Here is an 18,926-nt window from a genome sequence, read left to right on the forward strand (position 1 = left end):
TTAATGACATCAAGAAATGTTCAATTGGGAGGGTATGGTGGCACATACCTTTAATCCCAGCATTTGGGAGGCTGAGGTAGGGGGATTGCTGTAAGTTTGAGGCCAGCCTGAGACTACATAGTGAATTTCTAAGCCAGCCTGGGATAAAGCAAGGCCCTGCCTTAAAAAGAAAAAAAAAAAGAAAAAAAGAAAAATTAAAGAAAGGAAGAAAGAAAAAAATGTTCAATTGTAAATACTCTACCAGTTTAATTTTTTGAAAAGCAAAAATTTAGAGAAAAAAGTCACACCTCCATAGCAGTAGGAAGGAACAGTCTGAGCACTGGGCCTGGAGCTGGGCTGTATCTCCCTAAAGCTGCTCCCAGTAACACACCTCCTCCAACAAGGCTCCACTTTCCAAAGGCTCTACAACTTTTCCAAATTGCCATAGCCAGGGACCAGGTATTCAAAATCACGAGCCTATGGAGAATATTTAATGTTCAAAACCACCATACTAGTCAAAGATATAGTTTTTTTCCTCTAAGTATTAGAAGTCCATGTAGAAAGTTTAGAAAACTATATATATATATGAATATATGTATGTATTTGCTCATAATCCCATAACCAAGAGATAATACCTACCTATATATTGGTTTGTTTCCTTATAACTTTTTAAAAATATTTTTACTTTTTATTGCTGAAGACTCCACATACTTGGGCTGCAAGGCCACTGAGAAATCCTGCTGGAACTGAGCTGATAACCTCCTCCATGTAGACCAGCTGACAGAAAGCTGGAAGAAGCCATTCTACATATAGTTCAATGGGAGAAAGAGATACCACCAGTGAAGATACTCAACAGTGGACACTGCAAGCCTTATAATTGGCCAGCCAGGCCAAATGAGCCAACGGGTGCAATAGTGGCATGTCTGTCATGGTAGAAACCAACTGCCTTCCAAGTGAACTGGAGGCCTGCTCCATGGTGGGCGAATACAACCCTGATACTGAAAACTTAAAACAGGGGTAGTCATGAGCCCTAGGGGTATAATATCGGCTGATGTCTGGAAAATGTATATACTATGCTTATCAAACTGCCCAGTAAGCACTTCTCTTAATATTCATACCCTTATATTAACGCTAATCTCACTTTGGGTAGAGAATCTTCTCTTTTCAGATGGCAGTGACCTTGGGATCACTCAGAAGGTATCATTGTGCTGGAAAGAAGTGACTGGAGTACTGAGTAACATCTCGATCACACCTTACAAGGCTCAGGGTCTAATGCAGAAGAGGTGGCAGAAAGAATGTAAGAGCCAAAGGAAGGGTAGGACTCCTTACAACATGCTCCTCCAGACACAAAATGGCCTGGACATCCATGACCTCACAGTGCCTGACACTACCTACACAAGACCATCATAATAGGAGGAAAAGATCATGACATCAAAATAAAAGAGAGACTGATTGAGATGGGGAGGGGATATGATGGAGAATGGAATTTCAATGGGGAAAGTGGGGGGGGGGGAAGGAGGGTCTTGCCAGGGGATATTTTTTATAATCATGGAAAATGTTAATAAAAATTGAGAAAAAAGGGGGAAAGTGGGGGCAGGAGAGCATTACCACAATCATGGAAGTTGTTAATAAAAAATTAATTAATTAAAAAATTTTACTTTTATTTATTTATTTGAGAGAGAGAGAGAAAGAGGCATGGCGGGGAGGAGGGCACTCCAAATGTGTGCACCACCTTGTGCATCTGGCTTATATACGTCCTGAGGACTTGAACCTGGGTCCTTTGGCTTTGCAGGCAAGCACCTTAATCTCCAACCTATTATTCTCTCCAATCCTCCTTCTAGCTTTTTAAAAGTACATAGATATAACATATTTTAAATTTTTGCACGGGGATCATAAGTTCAAGGCCATCCTGGCTATATAGCAAGTTTGAGGCCAGCCTGGACTATACGAGACTCTGTCTCAACAGAAAGTTATTAATTGGAAACAATTTTTTCCCAAGGTAGGTTGTCACTCTGGTCCAGGCTGGCCTGGAATTCACTCTGTAGTCTCAGGGTGGCCTCGAACTCATAGTGATCCTCCTACCTCTGCCTCCTGAGTGCTGGGATTAAAGGCATGCACCACCATGCCCGGCGGAAACAATCGTTTTAAAATGTCAGGCTTCTTGGGCTGGAGAGATGGCTTAGCGGTTAAGCAATTGCCTGTGAAGCCTAAGGACCTTGGTTCGAGGCTTGATTCCCCAGGACCCATGTTAGACAGATGCACAAGGTGGCGCATACGTCTGGAGTTCGTTTGCAGTGGCTGGAGGCCCTGGCGCGCCCATTCTCTTTCTCTCCCTCTCTACTTTTTTCTCTCTTTGTCTGTCTGTCATTCTCAAATAAATAAATAAAAATAAACAAAAAAAGCCAAAAAATAAATAAAATTTTAAAATGTCAGGCTTCTAGCCTGAGACTATAGAATGAATGGCAAGTCAGCCTGGGCTAGAGTGTCACTCTAGAGTAATAAGAGGAGGATATCAAAAGTTCTACTCTGAGCCAGGCGTGGTGGTGCATGTGTTTAATCCCAGCACTCGAGAGGCAGAGGTAGGAGGGTCACTGTGAGTTCAAGGCCACCCTGAAACTACGTAGTGAATTTTAGGTCAGCCTGGGCTAGAGTGAGACCCTACCTCAAAAGAAAAAAAAAGTTCTACTTTGGTCTCAGCACACATGTACACAGGGTATGCATGATCTGTATACAGACATGCATATACCACATACAACATTTTTGCTCCCGGATTTTTCCCACCTTTGCTGACACTGGTGCATGACGGAACCCTCACCCTCTGTGCTGTCCCTCCTAGCTGCTGCTTATCGCCCGAAGCTGCTTCTCCTGCTCCCTCTCACTCCAGCATGCCTGCAAAACTCAGATCGACTCCCTTCACTGCACAGCAGATTTTCCTTTGGCCCATGCTGTCATGGCCCCTGGCTGCACAGACACACAAGGTCCTTGGTCATCCCTTTTAGTTGTCCTCCCGTTTCCTTCCATGCTCCCAAAAGCTGCATTCCCTCTGACCTGCAGCACTTGTCAGAGACCTTGTCACAAGCATCTGCCTGAATGCTTCTTCCCTGTGATTCCTCTTTTGTGTGCCTGTTCTTAGCACACAAGAGCATCTAGCTAGTGTTTGGGTGAATGAAGGGCTAGGCATCTTTAAAATAACATACTAAGGTCCTCGATGGTGCCTCACAGACATTACACACACAGGAATGTCCTAGGGATCTTGCTAAAATACAGATTCGGGTTCAGAAGGTCAGAGCTTGACTGTGAAGGCCTGGAGGCTGATGTTCTGGGTCCACGCCTCACTTGAGAGGTAAGGACCCACAGAATGGTGGTAACCTTTGATATGGAGGCACATGGAACCAATTCTTCCTATATGGATCTTGAAAGTTTGAGTGAACTTTATATTTTAAAAAGATCAGAAGCCAAAGATTTTATACACATGCCACCTGCAGTGAGCTACACAGCTGGAGGCAGAAAAAATGAGTAAAATAAGTGAAAATGATTGCTATTAAATTCTTAGTACCAATCTCTTGTTCTTTTCTTTCTTTCCTTTTTTTTTTTTTTTTTTAAAGGCAGGGTATATCATGTATCTCATGTTGCGTTTGAACTCCTGATCTTCTAGCTTCCACCTCAGAGGCTGGGATTACAGGTGTACACCATCACCATAGGCTATACATATTTTTGTCCTCACCTTTCCAATCAATCAGACTTGTTCCCCAGAGGAATATGAAAGCTTTGGTATACTGCTCCTCACTGCTGAACAGCAAAGCCTTGAAAAGGGCTCTTACTGATGACAGGAATGCATTGCATCACTCAGCCGTGCTGAACAAAGAAGTAAACTTCAGGCTCTATGGTAACTGTCATCCGGAAACTCCAGGTGTGGTGTGAGCACAGAGCACTCTGGAGATAGAGGCAGGAGGAGATCAAGAGTTCAAGGGTATCCTCAGCTACATATCAAGTTTGAGGCCAGTCTGGGCTACGAGATCCAGTTTCAAAACCGAAAACAAAAAACAAACAAACAAAAAGCCCAAAACCAAAAGGAAAGAAACATCTAAAGAGATTGTCTGGGCTGCCTATAGACTGTTGTTCTCTTTGCCTAGAGACCTCTTCTTCCAAGTCCAAGTCATTATCCACATCTTCAGAGTGTCTCTTCACCACATCTGGACTTCTCCTTCCTGAAACACATGAGAGAACACCCCTCTGCATTCCCAAAGAGGCACAGAACCAACCAGTTGTCTCTCCTCCCAGGAGACGAAGGTCCTTGGTACACTCTATCTCCAGTCCTGAGCACAGAACCTGCTGGGGCTGGTGCGCAGAAGAATGAGGAAGTCAACTCTTCTCTCCTGACCCGATGCAGTTTCCTCTTTCCCCTCTTATAGTGTGTGCACAGCTGGCTGAATATAATCCTGAGAAGACTGGCATTCAGTTAAGAATGAGGCTTCAGTGCAAATTGTCTTGCGGGATGTTTGATCAACATTGTTTGGGTTGGAGAACCAGACCCCCACCAGAAAAAACTCTTCCTTGCCAATGTTCAAGCTGGGCAATAATGACAACTTATAGAAATTTATGTATCATGTATATAAAAATACGTATCATGCAGGTAAGAATTTGAATCATGTATGTAAGAGTAGCATCATGCAGGTAATATCTGAAGCAGAAACAAAATGAATACTTGAAACCCATCACCTACCAGCACAATGACAGAGCTGCCTCGTGAAATCACAGGGAATTTGCTTTCCTTCCTTCTGCCTTCCTCCTTTCCTCTTTCTCTCCCTTCTTTCCTTCTCCCCTGATTTCTCTTGTTTTCTTTTTCTTTATTTCATGCTAGGAATGAGCCCCTGGGCTTGTGAATCCTTACAGAAGCATTCTATCATTGAGCAACATATATTCCCAGACCCATTATTTTCTTTCTATCTATCTATCTATCTATCTATCTATCTATCTATCTATCTATCTATCTATCATCTATCTACTATCGTCTCTCTATTGGCCATCCATCAATTCTAATTTTTCAATAAATATTTTTATTTATTTTCAAGGAGAGAGAGAATGAGAATGGGTGAACCAGGGCCTCTTGCTGCTGCAAATGAATTCCAGATGCATGTACCACCTGTGCATCTGGCTTTCGTGGGTACTGGGAAATTGGATTCAAGGCTGGCAGACTTTTCAAGCAAGTGCTTTTAACCACTAAATCATCAGGCCAGCCCTTTGATTTTTCTTTGACAGTTCTTTCTGTGTAGTCCCACCTGGCCTCAAACACGTGGTTCTCCCACCTCAGGCTCCCAATTGCTATACATTTTGTTTGTTTGTTTTATTTAAGAGAGAGAGAGATTGAGAGAGAGAAGCAGAAAGAGGCGGGTGGTGGGGGGAGAGAATTGGCATACCAGGGCCTTCAACCTCTGCAAACAAACTCTAGACGCATGCGCTACCTTGTGCATCTGGCTTATGTGGGTTCTGGGGAATCAAGACTGAATCCTTTGGCTTTTCAGGCAAATACATTAACCACTAAGCCATCTCTCCAGGCCTGTCCATTTGTTTTTTAAAAAAACAGTTTATATTGGCAGGAAGTGGGGGCATACACTTTAATTCCAGCACTCGGGAGGCAGAGGTAGGAGGATTGTGTGAGTTCAAGAGCCAGCCTGAGACTGCATAGTGAATTCCAGGTCAGCCTGGGCTACAGTGTGACCCTACCTTGAAACAACAACAACAACAACAACAAAATAGCTTATATCACATATTTATGCATCTCTAAACAAGAAGTTAGTCTTGACTGATTTTGCATGTTATAAAAACTATTATCTGAGGAAGTGTCCTACAAAATATTCTTCTAGTTTTTTAGTATTTTATTTTTACTGATTTATTTGAGAGAGGGAAAGAGGGAGGGAGGAAGAGAGAGAGAGGAAGAGGGAGAGAGAGTGAATGGGCATGTCAGGGCTTCTAGTCACTGCAAACGAACTCTTGATGTATGTGCCCTCTTGTGCATCTGGTTTATGTGGGTCCTGGGCAATCAAACAAAGGTCCTTTGGCTTTGCAGGCAAGCACCTTAACTGCTAAGCCATCTCTCTGGCCCCTCTTCTAGCTTTAATTCCACATTATTCCTAAGACTTGTGTGCATTGTTGGCTGTTCTCCGACTCACTGTTTGCATCCTAGAATACAATTACATTATATGCACATCCTGCTCCAGCTATGCCTTCCTGACATTTAGGCTGCTTGTGAGTTTTTTTCCATAAATTGTTTTTTTTTTGGGGGGGGGGCTCAAGGTAGGGTCTCACTCTAGCCTGGCTGACCTGGAATTAACTATGTAGTTTCAGGGTGGCCTCGAACTCACAGCGATACTCCTACCTCTGCTTCCCGCTGGGATTAAAGGTGTGCACCACCACGCCTGGCTTCCACAAAATTTTTTTAATTTAAATTTTACTTAATTTAAAATATTTAAAATTATTTATTTATTTGCAAGGGTGGGAATGGGCACACCGGGACCTCTAGTCACTGCAAACAAACTCTAGATGCATGGGTCACTTGGTGCAACTGGCTTTACATGGGTACTGGAGAATCAAAATCCAGGTCATTAGGTCTTGCAGGCAAGCGCCTTAATCGCTGAGCCATTTCTCCAACCCCTTAAAATTTATTTTTATTTACATTTTTCTTTCTTTATTTCTCTCTCTCTCTCTTTCTTTCTTTCTTTTTTTTTTTTTTTGAGGTAGGGTCTCACTCTAGCCCTGGCTGACCTGGATTCACTATGTAGTCTCAAGGTAGCCTCAACTCATGGTGATCCTCCTACCTCTGCCTCCCCAATGCTGGGGTTAAAGGCGTGTGCCATCATGCCCGGCTCTTTTATTTATTTACTTATTTATTTAGGTTTTTTGAGGTAGGGTCTCACTCTAGTTTAGCCTTGAACTCATGGGACATTTTCTTAATAGATGTATATATGTACTTTGATTATTATTCTCCCATTGCTTTTTTTTGTTCCCCTTTCACAGAACCCCTTTTCCAACCTAGTCTCTTTTCTACTTTGTGTGTGGGAGAAACCCACTGCGGTGTATTAGGGTCATCTATATGGGCAAGGTGGGGGATTATTTACAAGAGCACATGCAACTCAGCAGTGGCTATACAACTGCAGAAAATGTCCCCTTGTCCCCAGCAACCATCAACTGTCAACAACTAACTCCTCAGGGAGGGATGAGGCCTGTTTCTAGTGTCTTATTTTCATTCTTAGAAATACTGCCTCTAGGAACAGTTTTTTCATGGTTCCAGGAGTCTTGTGAATTTAGAATGTGTACAAAAGAGTAGAACTGCTAGGCATGTGTGGGCCATGGTTAGGAGATGACGCTACACTCATTCTTTGTAACAAAGACACTGCTTATATCCACATCAGCAGTGCGCGACGTTCCTGACGATGGAGGCCCCCGCCATCAGCTGGGATTACTGGGGTGCAAGTGGTGGCACCTCAGGCTGCAGAGCTTTTGTCCTAGAGACAGCACCTGTGACGTGAGTGGCCCTGCCATCGAGACAGGCCTCTGAGCCTCACCGCGGCTGCACCCTCATCCAGGGGACAGACCACTACACTACGTGGCGCTAGGAGATCAGGGTACCAGGTGGGTTTTGCCATAGGTACACAGTCTTCAGAGAAGGCAATCAATCACAATGTGTGACCCGGAGGGGCCCAAAGGCCAAACCTTTCATTTTACATTTATGGAGATGGAGGCTTGGGAAGGTCAGATGACTTGACAAGATCTGAGAGCTAATTGCTGTGTGAACTTTTCTCCAGGGCTTTTGGTTCTTAATTCAGTAACTAAAGTGATGCTCCCATAATTGGAGATGGCATGATGCATAAAATTAATATGATTTCTATTTCATTTGTGAGGCCTTTGGGGGGTAGAGCCTTGCTGGAGGAGGTGTGTTGCTGGGGGCAAGCTTTGTTGACATACACCCCAGTTCCAGGCCCAGCACTCAAACTGTTTCCTTTCTGCTGCTGTGGAGATGTGACTTTTTTCTCAAAATTTTTACTTTTCACAAAATTAAACTGATAGGGTATTTACAACTGAACATTTCTTTCTTTCTTTCTTTTGGTTTTTCAAGGTAGGGTCTTGCTGTCATCCAGGCTGGCCTGGAATTCACTATGTAGTCTCAGGCTGGCTTCAAACTCATAGAGATCCTTCTACCTACCTCTGCTCCTTAAATGTTGGGATTAAATGTGTGCACCACTACACCTGGCTATTATAATAATTATTTTTATTATATGAGATTTAAATATTCAAGCAACTTATTTTATTTATTTATTTATTTAAGAGGCAGAGTCTCACTCTATCCCAGTTGACTTTAGAACTCACTCTGTAGCTCAGGCTGGCCTCAAACTTAAGGTGATCCTCCTACCTCAGCCACCCAAGTGCTAGGATTAAAGGCTTGACCCAACACACCTAGCTCCAATTCTTTTAACAATTATTTATTTAACTTAATGAACCAATGAATTTAATAATGTTGGTTCTTTGCTCCTGATGTGTATGGGGTAATATAGGATGAGCTAAATGAGAAAGTGACAACCTTCACAATTATAGTTTCAATATGCAAATGTAACTGTCCTGAAACATGATGGTCTCTAGGGAAAACAATCCCCAATTATCTCATGACCATTTTTACCCTTCAATCACCCCTCCAGGAAAATGAAGCAGTGAAGCAGATTTCAACTTCGTTCAGTTTCAGTCTATCTTTCCTTTACAAACACTCATAATTAAGCTAACCTGAGTGGCTGGGAGCTATGGAGATTATGGCAAAATCGCTTCAGTGAGTTGACACTTTAGAACCTAAGACTGCTTTACGCGTGAACATGGAATGTCACTGAGACAAGACCAATTTGGCGCTCTTCAGAGTGGGCATAATAACTGAATGTGGTATGTCCCAGTGCAGTGGAATTCTCCCCACCCCACTCATCCAAGGCAAAAAATCAAATGAAACCCAGGAGGGGACAAGACTTGTGTAACTTTCAGTCTGTGGTGGAAATGCTCATTATGTTGACCTCAGGAATTCTCTGCTTCCTTACTCCTGCCCTGTGCTCTTCCTCACTAAGAGTCCATTTTTCACTTAAAGATATCTTTTCATGGGCTGGAGATAGCTCACTTGGCAGCTTGCCTAGCAGGTATGAAACCTTGGGTTTGATCCCCAGCACTGGCTTGCATCAAAATGGGTATGGTGGTGCACACCTGGAATCCTAGAACTCCAGAGGTCAGAGGCAGGGGAACCAAAAGTTCAAGGTCATCCTTGACTACTACACAGTGAGTCAAAAGTGCCCTTGTCTCAAAAACAAAACAAAACAAACAACCCCCCCCCACCAAACTTCATTTAATTGAATTCATGTCTTCAGGTTGATAATGAAGCATCCTTCTCTCACTGTCAGGACAGATGTTAAGGTGTTTATTACTTTGGGGCAGTAGCTTGGAGAGACAGAACATTTAGTAATTTTGCTCAGGGCTTGCTGACCAAACAGTACTGAGGTAATTCTTGTTCAAGTTTTCCTGCTAGCAATCATTTTAATCAGCACTTCGCCTATTTAATGAGCTTGTCGTGCCATTATATAATCACCCAGATCACTGGATTAATGATGAAAAGAGGAACTGATTTTTCCAGTTGCATCACTTGAAGTAAATGTTAACTTTCTTTCTGAGTCTTTAGTTAACCGCATTAGTGTGACAAATATGTCTTTGTCCAGCATAAGTAATTAGAATTTAATCACTTTAACTGCATCTTAATTACCCCAAATGAATTGAAAGGACATTTAATAGCAAAGATTAAATTGCCTTAATGAACGATTTTTGCGACTCCATCAATACTGGTTGTGTTAGCCACTCCTCTCACGCACTCCAAACCAAGGAACCAGCAGTGAGCGAGGCGACCACGAGGTGGCGCACATTGCTCGCTTGTTTATTTAATTTCCCCATTGATCTGTTGTTGAAGACAACAGGAAAGAGAGGGAAAAGCATAGTTTATTGTGCTGTTCTGATAACCTCTCTTTGGGACTATGAGATCATCACCAGATGTGCAAACGAAAGGCGCGATTTCAGAAACTGTCGATTCTTGGTGCCCCATGGTATATGCACGGTAAGATAAGAAACGTGTGTGTATCTGGAAGTGAGCCTTGTTTGACGCAAATCCTAAGTTGCCCTCTGGAGGGTTGCCAACATATATACAGCGTTTTAGTCAGTTTATTTATTTATTTATTTTTGTCTTGTGAGTCCTAAAATATAACAGGGAGAAGGGTTAGGCTGGCACTAATGCGGGCCCTGAGTAAGTGCTACCCACATGCAAATCCAAATACTAAGGCTTTAAAGTATGGGAGGCCTAGGCCCTTGGGCCCTCCTCCAGGCATGGGTCCCAGTGGGCTAGCCCTACCCACAGAGTACATCTAATGAGATGGGTCTCGCCCATCAATAATTGTTTAAGTGAACCAATGACTAGAGAGACTTGGGTGTGTTAGTTCCTTGCATTCCCTCTAGCTGCTTCTTCCGGGGAGAGCAATAAAAAACCCTCTCTTAAAAGTCTGAGTAAAAAACAAGTGAGTTTTCATGAGTAACTCTCTTTGAGAGCCCCAGAGAAAATAGGCACTCTCTCTGATTTCAAGAACCTTTTTATGCATGGGCTTTGTAAATCGGATGTGGATGCTGGTGGATATGACATTTCCACATTCTGAGTCCTCTGACCTGGTGATGCACAGAACTGGCAAGAGAAGCAGGATACCATGGCTCTGGGCTTTGAAATGGAGAAGGTGAGTCCAGGGCCCCAGAGTTTTCCAGTGGTGTTACTACAGATAAACTGTTTAACCTCATTAAATTAGGGAAAGTTACAGCAGATATCACATTCACTATTGGCTCCCTAGCCTTCCTGTACACCAAAACCACCTGGAAGCTCTTAAAAACCCCACAGCTGGCTCATGTCCTACAATTACCATATCAGAGTATCTGGGGTGATGCAGCCAGACAGTGCAGTTATTTCAGCATACAGTAAGACTTAGGAGCTGCTGGCATCGACAGTGGGTATTAAAGGAGAACCCTTATGTATGGACCATGGCACTCAACAAACAGAATGTGTACAACCAACTTCTCTCCTTGTCCACTGCTATGATACATCTGATGGGCTGTATTTTATGGCCAGGTTCTGTTTAGCGGGTGTCTTTTTAAATACTTTTAAAAATATTAATATTTATTTATTTATTTATTAGAGACAGAGAGAGAGGAAGAGAGAGAGGGAGAGAATGGGTGCGCCAGGGCCTCTAGCCACTGCAAATGAACTCCAGATGCATGCACCACCTTGTGCATCTGACTTACATGCGACCTGTAGAATCGAACCTGGGTCCTTAGGCTTTGCAGGCAGGCAGCTTAAACATTAAGCCATCTCTCAAGCCTGTGGGTATCTTTTTAAGTTGTTCCATCTGAGGAGGGGTTTTCTAGAAACTAATTTGTTCAAATTTTATGATAATAAACCATCTGTGTGATACCATAGTAAGACTTCGACAAATAGTTTGTATGCTTATATCAAGTTGACCTAATTCCCTGTTATTTCATGAAGAGAGTTTAAATCGTATGAATATTATTGCATTAATAACCTGTAAAACTGGGCTGGAGAGATGGCTCAGCAGTTAAGATACTTGCTTGTAAAGCCTGCTGGCCTGAGCTCAATTACCCACATAAAGCCAGATGAACAAAGTGGTGCTTGTTTGCAGTGGTAGGAGGTCCTTCCTTATTAATAAAGTGCTATACCTCACATAGAAATAATGTGGCTTTCTTCTCCTAAAGGTGCTTGCTCATTTTATTTAAATGGAGACATACTAAAAATTACAATGAATATTTGCTGAATGTTTTGAGATGGAATGAATCTTCTAACTAGCATGGATTCCATAAGATTCGCTTTCTATCCCTATCCTAGATTGGGGGCCATTCAATTTTACCAAAGTGTAGAATTCCTACTGTTTTAATAGGGTATGAAAGGTGGAATGAAAGTAGTCATTTCACATTCAGCTCATCAAGGCTCCTTGGTTGAGTTACAATATCGAGTATGTGTCTAAATATTTCTGTGTATGCAGTTCCCAAAGAGCTCTGGGCATTTCCACTTCAAGGACATGACCGCTAACTATGGAAGAGAGGAGGAAGACACCCGAGAACCTCCTTCTAAATTACCACGGCCATTAAGGTCGAGGACTTTCCTTTTTACAAGAAAACCAGGGATGCATTTTACTGGTGTGCTCTTAAGGACCGTTTCTCCGGAGAACGTCACCGGGGCAGTGTCTGATCAGCTGCTTCTCCATGAGCTCCGACATCAAACAGTTCGTGAACAGCCTCCTTAAAGACCTCCTAGATTAGAGATGACTACAGGTTTTCCCCAGCACGGATCAAAGGGACTGAATTGAACGTTTTAGCTTAATGATCCAACCCCGGTCACACCCACAGGGACACGAATTCCGATTTTGTAAGCAGGTGTGCACGTGCAGTCAGACGCATGCACAAAGCTGTTGTGCCACAGATCAACCTCACCTGATCATTGGCTATGGGATTGATTTTTTTTCTAAAACCAGACAGGGCCATTATTTATTCTTGGGGGGGGGGGTGGTCCACTCATAAACTTGGGAATATTAGCGTATTTCGCGTTCATTTTCTTGCTACAACTTTTCAAAGGGCATCCCAGCCGCGGCCAGGCGCTGGGGCCCTGTCCAGGGTCCTGACGCCGCGCGTGCGCTCCATGCCCGTGGGCCTCCCCTCGCCTCTCACTCCCCCGCGGGACGGGAAACAAAGACTTCCAAGCTTGAGGCCTCAGGCCTGCCTTCTGACTCCCTCAGGTCAGTTTTCTAGAAAGCAAGCAAACAAAGGAGACGTTCATCTGCGCGGACTGTATCCACTGGTCCTGACCTCAGATCGCCGGGGTTACGTTCTCTGCTCTGCCTTTCTCCCATAAAACAAGCAAACAAAAACCATGCCATCCAAAGCATTTGTAAGGATACGGAATCCAAACTCGTATCCTCTTTGGGGGACGTTTTGCATCTAACAGTGGGGCAAGCGTAAGCTTTGTTGGAAAAGTCTATTAGGAATCACCTTTTTTCTTCACACCCCTTTTCTATTAAAGTAGTTACTTTGGCTAGTAGATCATTAAAACAACGATGACTTAAACAAAGCCACCATAACCAAGCATCCTTTTCCTCCCTCAGCGGCGGAACGACCCACGCAGCCTGGGCGCCTATCCCCGGCGGCCCGCAGGGGGCGCGCGCAGCACCTTCTGCTCAGGTGAGTCCGGGCTCAACCGGCTGAAAGCATTGCCATGGGCTTGGAGGGAGGGGGCGGGGCAGGGTCGCTGCTACGACGTAACTGTACTATTTTTGCTGGTACCGGCCGTCCTGTCCTGTCCATTGTAAGCGACGGTGACACGATTGGGTCTAGAGTCACCTCAGTAGCCTGGCCTAGGGTTAGGCCACCTGGGGCCGCTCTGCTGTCGGGATGATTCCACAGAGCTTCAGACTGCACCTGCTGGTGGGATAGACAGGTGCCTCTGAACAGGCAAGTGGGTTGGTTTCTGGCCAGCATGCTCTTGGCGCTGGCCGCACAGTCAACACCACAAACAGCCACCGGGCTGCCTCAAGCCTCCAATGCAGGCTTAAAGCTCTCCAAACTAACCGCGCAAAATTTCCCCACGCGCATCTTTCTTAACCCCGTGGGCACCACCTTAATGGGGTGGGTGCTCCCCAGAGAGAACTGCAGAGGGAACTTTCGCCCTACACCCTAAAGGAGACAGGTGCTACACAGAGCTTTCTTGTGATTTTGCACTCTGCTGCTGCTGGTGGGGATGTGTCTGTATCCCTCCCCAAGTTTTTTACCCTAATACACTGTCAGTATTCACCCTGGGCACATTCTGGGGCTCTAGATCACTGTCATCCCTAACCACGTTTGGGAGAAGGCTACTCCAGGCCTTGGCCCCAGTCTCCCAGGCGGACATGGTCCGTTGGTTGGTTGGACGGTCCGTCGCACCCCACCAATCCTTTGTTCACACCGGCGGGCTCACAGCAGCTGCAAGACTGGAGTCCTTGGAGCCTTCTCCTCCCACTCTGGAGTTCAGGCACCCTCCCAGCTCAGTCTTGGCTTCTATCTCCACCCCCAGAGTCTTCCTGAATGGAGGAAATGTGGTTCCTGGGGTCTCAGCATGGGCCTGACTCCTGCAGCCCAGGGAGGACCCGGGCACTGGAAACGTCACCAGCAGGGATAAATATTAACAAAAAGCAAATGGACTTGTGCCGAGCCTGTTATCAATCAACCAGGCCGCAAGGCCACTCACAGCAAACACAGCCCAGGTTGGGTTAGGTCAGACTTTTTCTCATGGCCACCTAGGAACAGGACCACTCCCCTATCCATCCCCCAAGCTCAGATCTTCCTCCAGTCTTTCCGGCGCAAATACCCGACCGCAAGGGGGCGAAGTACCGGGTGCTGGAGCGCCAGTCACCATCACCCCCGAGGGTTTGGAGGACTCCTTGCCTCCAGTCCGACAGAGTCGGAGCGACCCAGCATACAGCCTCCTGGGAACGGTGGGTCCGGGCGCCGCCGCCTCCTTGGGTCCCGGGTGCTGGTGTTGCGCCCAGTGGGCACCACTTCTCGGAAGTCTGTTCCCCGCGCTGGCGGCTCCCGCCGAGTGCCTGTGGCCTTGTGGAATCTTTAATTGGAAAATAATCTCCTCACGTCACAGGCGCCCACGTCAGAGGCGGGGCACCCAGCCGCCCAGCCCAGCCTCCCCAGCCCACTCGGGATCCGAAGCGGCGCGCAACCAGTCACGCTGCGTTTTAATAGGCAGCGGCACGCATTACGTGGAGGGGACATATATTGATTTTTAAAAGGTAGTTAATTTGGTGTGAATTTCCTCCTGTCGCCTGTCTTCCACCACAGCTGTGATTTCGTGACCGGAAGGCGCCTCCCCAAACAGGCGGCCACGTGCAGAGAGGGTTTTTGACCCTGGACAATAAACTATTGGAGCTGGAGGGGCCGGTGGACAGAGAGGGGAATGGAAAAGCCACCATTTTGCTGAGAAGCGAAGGAGCTGGGGACCTTGCATGGGAGTTAGGAGGAGTGTCAACCACGAGCAGAATGTTAGGGAAGCCTGGGGAGGAACTGCCCCTGGGGAACAGGGGCTAACGTCCTGCAGCTGCCAAGGTCGAAATACCTGGCACACAGTCTTTGGGCCTGAATTCAAGGCCTGTTAGACATCATTTGATTGGTTCAAAAATCCAGTTTTCTTAAGAAAGAAAGAAGGAAAAAAGAGAAATAACTAGGCAGCTTTTTTTGTTTGTTTAATGACTTCAAAAGTGCTGGTGGCTTGGGCAACAAAACCAGACTCTGGTAAGTTTCTTGTATGAGAGCTTGGCCCTCACTTTGAGCTAGGCTCCAGTTCACATCACGAACCCTTGGCCCCTTTAAATTAAAGTAACAAAGGTAAAAGCGGACACGGAGTCCTGCTGGAGTTTCTACCCTCTCTAGGGAAAGGTCACACGCCGAGAGCCTAGCGTGCAGTGGCTGGTCACTAGGATCTGCACGCACAGATGCCCTTTCCATGTCTTTCTGGATTCCACCAACGCCTGCTCAGCACCCAACCACGGCTCTGATGTGTGCCTTGGGTGGGGGTGGTCTTGGAACTCGGTTTTAAGAGGCTGGGGGTTATATCTGTACCGACCCTATCAGTTTGTCCTTCCGGGGAGTGACAGGAGTCAGGGTGTAGGGGTGGAGACTGGGGGGACGCCTATGTCTGGAAACGTGTCTGCACGTTGGGAGATTGCTTCTTTTCCATCTCCTTCCCATCTTCCCCGCAACCCCCTCGCTGGCTGGCCTCGGGCGTGGGCACTTGGGGCGCCGCGGAGGGTGCTCAACTACCCGTAGGGTCTCGGCAAGCCCAGCCGGGACAACAGAGTTCCCGCACACAGTGCTGCGGAGAGGAAGTGCAGGAGCTCGGAGACAAGCTCTCCCAGCCGCTCTCCCCTCCAGCCCCGGGCAGCCCGCAGGAGTCTGCGTAGACAACTTTGCCGGCAGCACCGGGGACTGAGGAAGGCTGGAAAACCGGGCCCGGCGGACGCTGCCCTAGGGAGGCGCCCACAACCAAAGACGCCCAGATCCTGGAAGGGCTTTGGTCCACCACAGGCAGGAATCGAAGGCCCTCTGGCACCAGCCTCCCTTTAGCTTCTCATTGGCAGGCACAGGGTGGGGGAGGGGGCTCAGCCTCATACTTTGATTTTAGACTGCGAAACGGCTCAGTGCCCTCGGCTCAGAGCGGATTGACTGGGTCTCATTCTCCAGGGACAAATTAATGGAGAACGATCAGTTAATTAACAAACCCTCATTCCAGCTTTTACCTTTCTCCTCACCAAGGCTCAGGCCTGGGTGCCCAGCTGCGATTGGGGGGCGGGGGTCGTACGTGGACTCTGAAGTCCATCAACTTGGCAACCTCCACCCAGGTCTCGTCAAGCCGTTTGCTGCCCTTGCCTCTGCCTCCTCTCAAGTCTTCGAGGGTCGCCAAATGCACCTGAACTTCCCGGTGCGTTTCAGGCTGGGCTCAGCTGGCCACTTGTCCTCCTGACCCTCTGGGGAGCCGTGCCGGGCGTCGGAACCGCCAGACTTTCCCGCTCAACTCTCAACCAGCCCGCTCAAGGGTTTGAACTGGGAAATCTCGGCTTGTTGACCTAGGGGATATAAACGCTCCCATTTCCGCCAGCACAGGGATTTAGATATTTTAATCACAAAGAGGAATTCATAAAAGTGTAAAGTCCTAAGCGAGTAGGCAGAGAAGGTGGGCTCTGAACCCCTCTGGGGAGCTCCCTGAATGGGGGTCTCCCCCAGACGTTGGCACTGTCTGCCTCCCCCACTCTCTTCTCCACAGCGGGTGACAGGCACGGACTGCGCACCGACACTACCGACGAGACCCGGTCACCCCCCCCCCACACCGCTCGGTAGCTTTGGGACGTTTTGTGTACACTGTTACGCACGGTGCCAATAGAAAGATCGCGGGAGGGGGTCGCCTTAGCGAATTCAGCGCACAGGGACCCGCTTCGCAATGCCAGCCCTTTGCTGAGGATAGATAGGCGTATTGCTCAATTCCAGGCATGCTTTCGCACCTTTTCTAGACACGGAGAGCTAAACCCATCCACCCACCGTGTCCTGCCAGGCTCGAAAATTTCTTTAGGGCTGGGGCTGTGACGACCGCCAGATCAGTCGCCAAGTACAAATGTGACCCTATAGTCGCCAAAGCCGCGGTGAGCCCCAGAACCGTTCCCTGGCTCTTCCGGGTACAGGGACACCCCTTTCGAGGAATAGGGAGGCAGAGTGATGAAACACATCCAGCCTTCTCTCACTCCCTCCCACCTTCGGTCCCAGCGGCCACGTCCCTTACCTCGCCCCTCGCGCCCAGCTCCTTCGCCAGCCCCGCTCACCTGCTAAGCGGAGCGCGGACATGCGCTGGAACTCCGGCTCCTGCAGCCACTTCCACATCCTCCGGAAGGTCTCCCGGCCCGACTTGAGTTTGCTCCAGGGTTTGGGGTTGCGCAGCAGGTCCGAGAGGGTCCCCTGGGAGCGGCAAAGCACCCTCTGCGCGAAGATGGCCTGCGGGATGCTGTAACGCTTGAGCTCGGTGGTGATACGCTGCGCTACCTCTTTGGTATTGATCTCTTCCATTTGCCCCGAATTACTTCCATTGCTGACCTGGGCGCCGGTCACCGAAGGGTTGGGTTCCCGCGCCGGAGTCAGGAGCTGCCCGTGACCCTGGGCGTTCAGGTGTGCGTGGGGGTGGTGAGGAGCAAGGCCGTTGATGGGCACCATGCCGGCCGAAGTGGGCGTGAGGTGCTGCTCACCGTGGCGGCCAAGCATGGCTGGGTGGTGGGCTTCAAAGCCATTAGGGGTGAGCATCTTGTCGGTGGGCATGGCCGCGCCGGGGTGGGCATAGTGGGGAAGCCCTTGCTGGGAGTTGTGGATGCCGCCCAGACCCGAGCCAGAGAGGGGCGAGAGGCTCTGGCCCATGCCAGCCACGTCCTTGTGGTAGGGGGTATAAAGATTATTCATGGAGGCCAGCCCGCGCTCATCCCGCATGAGTGTGAAGCTACCGCTCACGTTGCCGGCCAGGCGCTGGTGGTGGTGCGGGTGGTGGTGGTGATGGTGGTGGTGGTGGTGGTGGGGGAACTTGTCAGACACGGTGGAGATGGGCGGCAGCGGCTGCAGAGGGGTTAAGGTGGTGTAGGTGGTGGGCATGCTCATACCTGGGGGAGTCTCACAGGCCATGGTCATAGTGGGGTGCAGGGGGCCAGCCAGGCTGTGCTCAGGGGCTCGGTGGTGGTGGTGGTATTCGCTGCCTCCGCCGCCGCCGTCCAGCAGGGACGCCATGCCCATGGAGCGCGGGTGCGCGGGAGGCAGGTGGCTACCGCGGTGCGCCACGGAGCTGCGAGCGTGGGGGCTGCCGCCCAGCAGGTCAGCGGGGGCGGGCACCGGCTCATGGCTCACCCCGTGCAGCTCGCCGATCGCCTCCAAGGTCAGCTGCGCGTTCATCGTGATCCGGGCGAGCGGGCGGCGGACACAACATCGATGTGGCCGGGCAGTGGCGGCGAGGGGCGCACGGGAGTCTTCACCTCGGCTGCTGGCGACTGTCGCCTTTCTTCCTTCCTCTCACTGTGGGGCTCTGTGTCTCTTCTCTGTGTGCATGTGTGTCTCGCCTTCTCTCCGGCCCCCACCTTCCCCTCTGCGTCCTCGGCTTTAAAATATATATATGTATTAATTTCCAATAAAAAAAGATTCGCGCGCCTGGGAGAGCGCGGTGCCCCTGGCCCGCCCGGCCCGGTCCCCTGTCGCCCCTCTCTCCTCCTCAGGGTCGCGAGGCCCCCGGCTCCCCGGACGCGGCCCGCGCGCCTGCTGCTTGCCCGCGC

General features: G+C 48.3%; 1 protein-coding gene across 1 annotated transcript in view; it reads right to left on the minus strand.

Annotated features, from left to right (window-relative positions):
* Positions 1-18,552, minus strand: part of Onecut1 (one cut homeobox 1) — a 40,569-nt gene extending 22,017 nt beyond the window's left edge. Inside the window, exon 1 of the mRNA XM_004662482.3 lies at positions 17,448-18,552. Coding sequence (XP_004662539.1) covers positions 17,448-18,552 — 1,105 coding nt within the window. The remainder of the gene's footprint in view (positions 1-17,447) is intronic.
* Positions 18,553-18,926: the final 374 nt, after the last annotated feature.

The sequence above is a fragment of the Jaculus jaculus genome, chromosome 10 (genome assembly GCF_020740685.1).
Source record: "Jaculus jaculus isolate mJacJac1 chromosome 10, mJacJac1.mat.Y.cur, whole genome shotgun sequence".
NCBI classification, from domain to species: Eukaryota; Metazoa; Chordata; class Mammalia; order Rodentia; family Dipodidae; genus Jaculus; species Jaculus jaculus.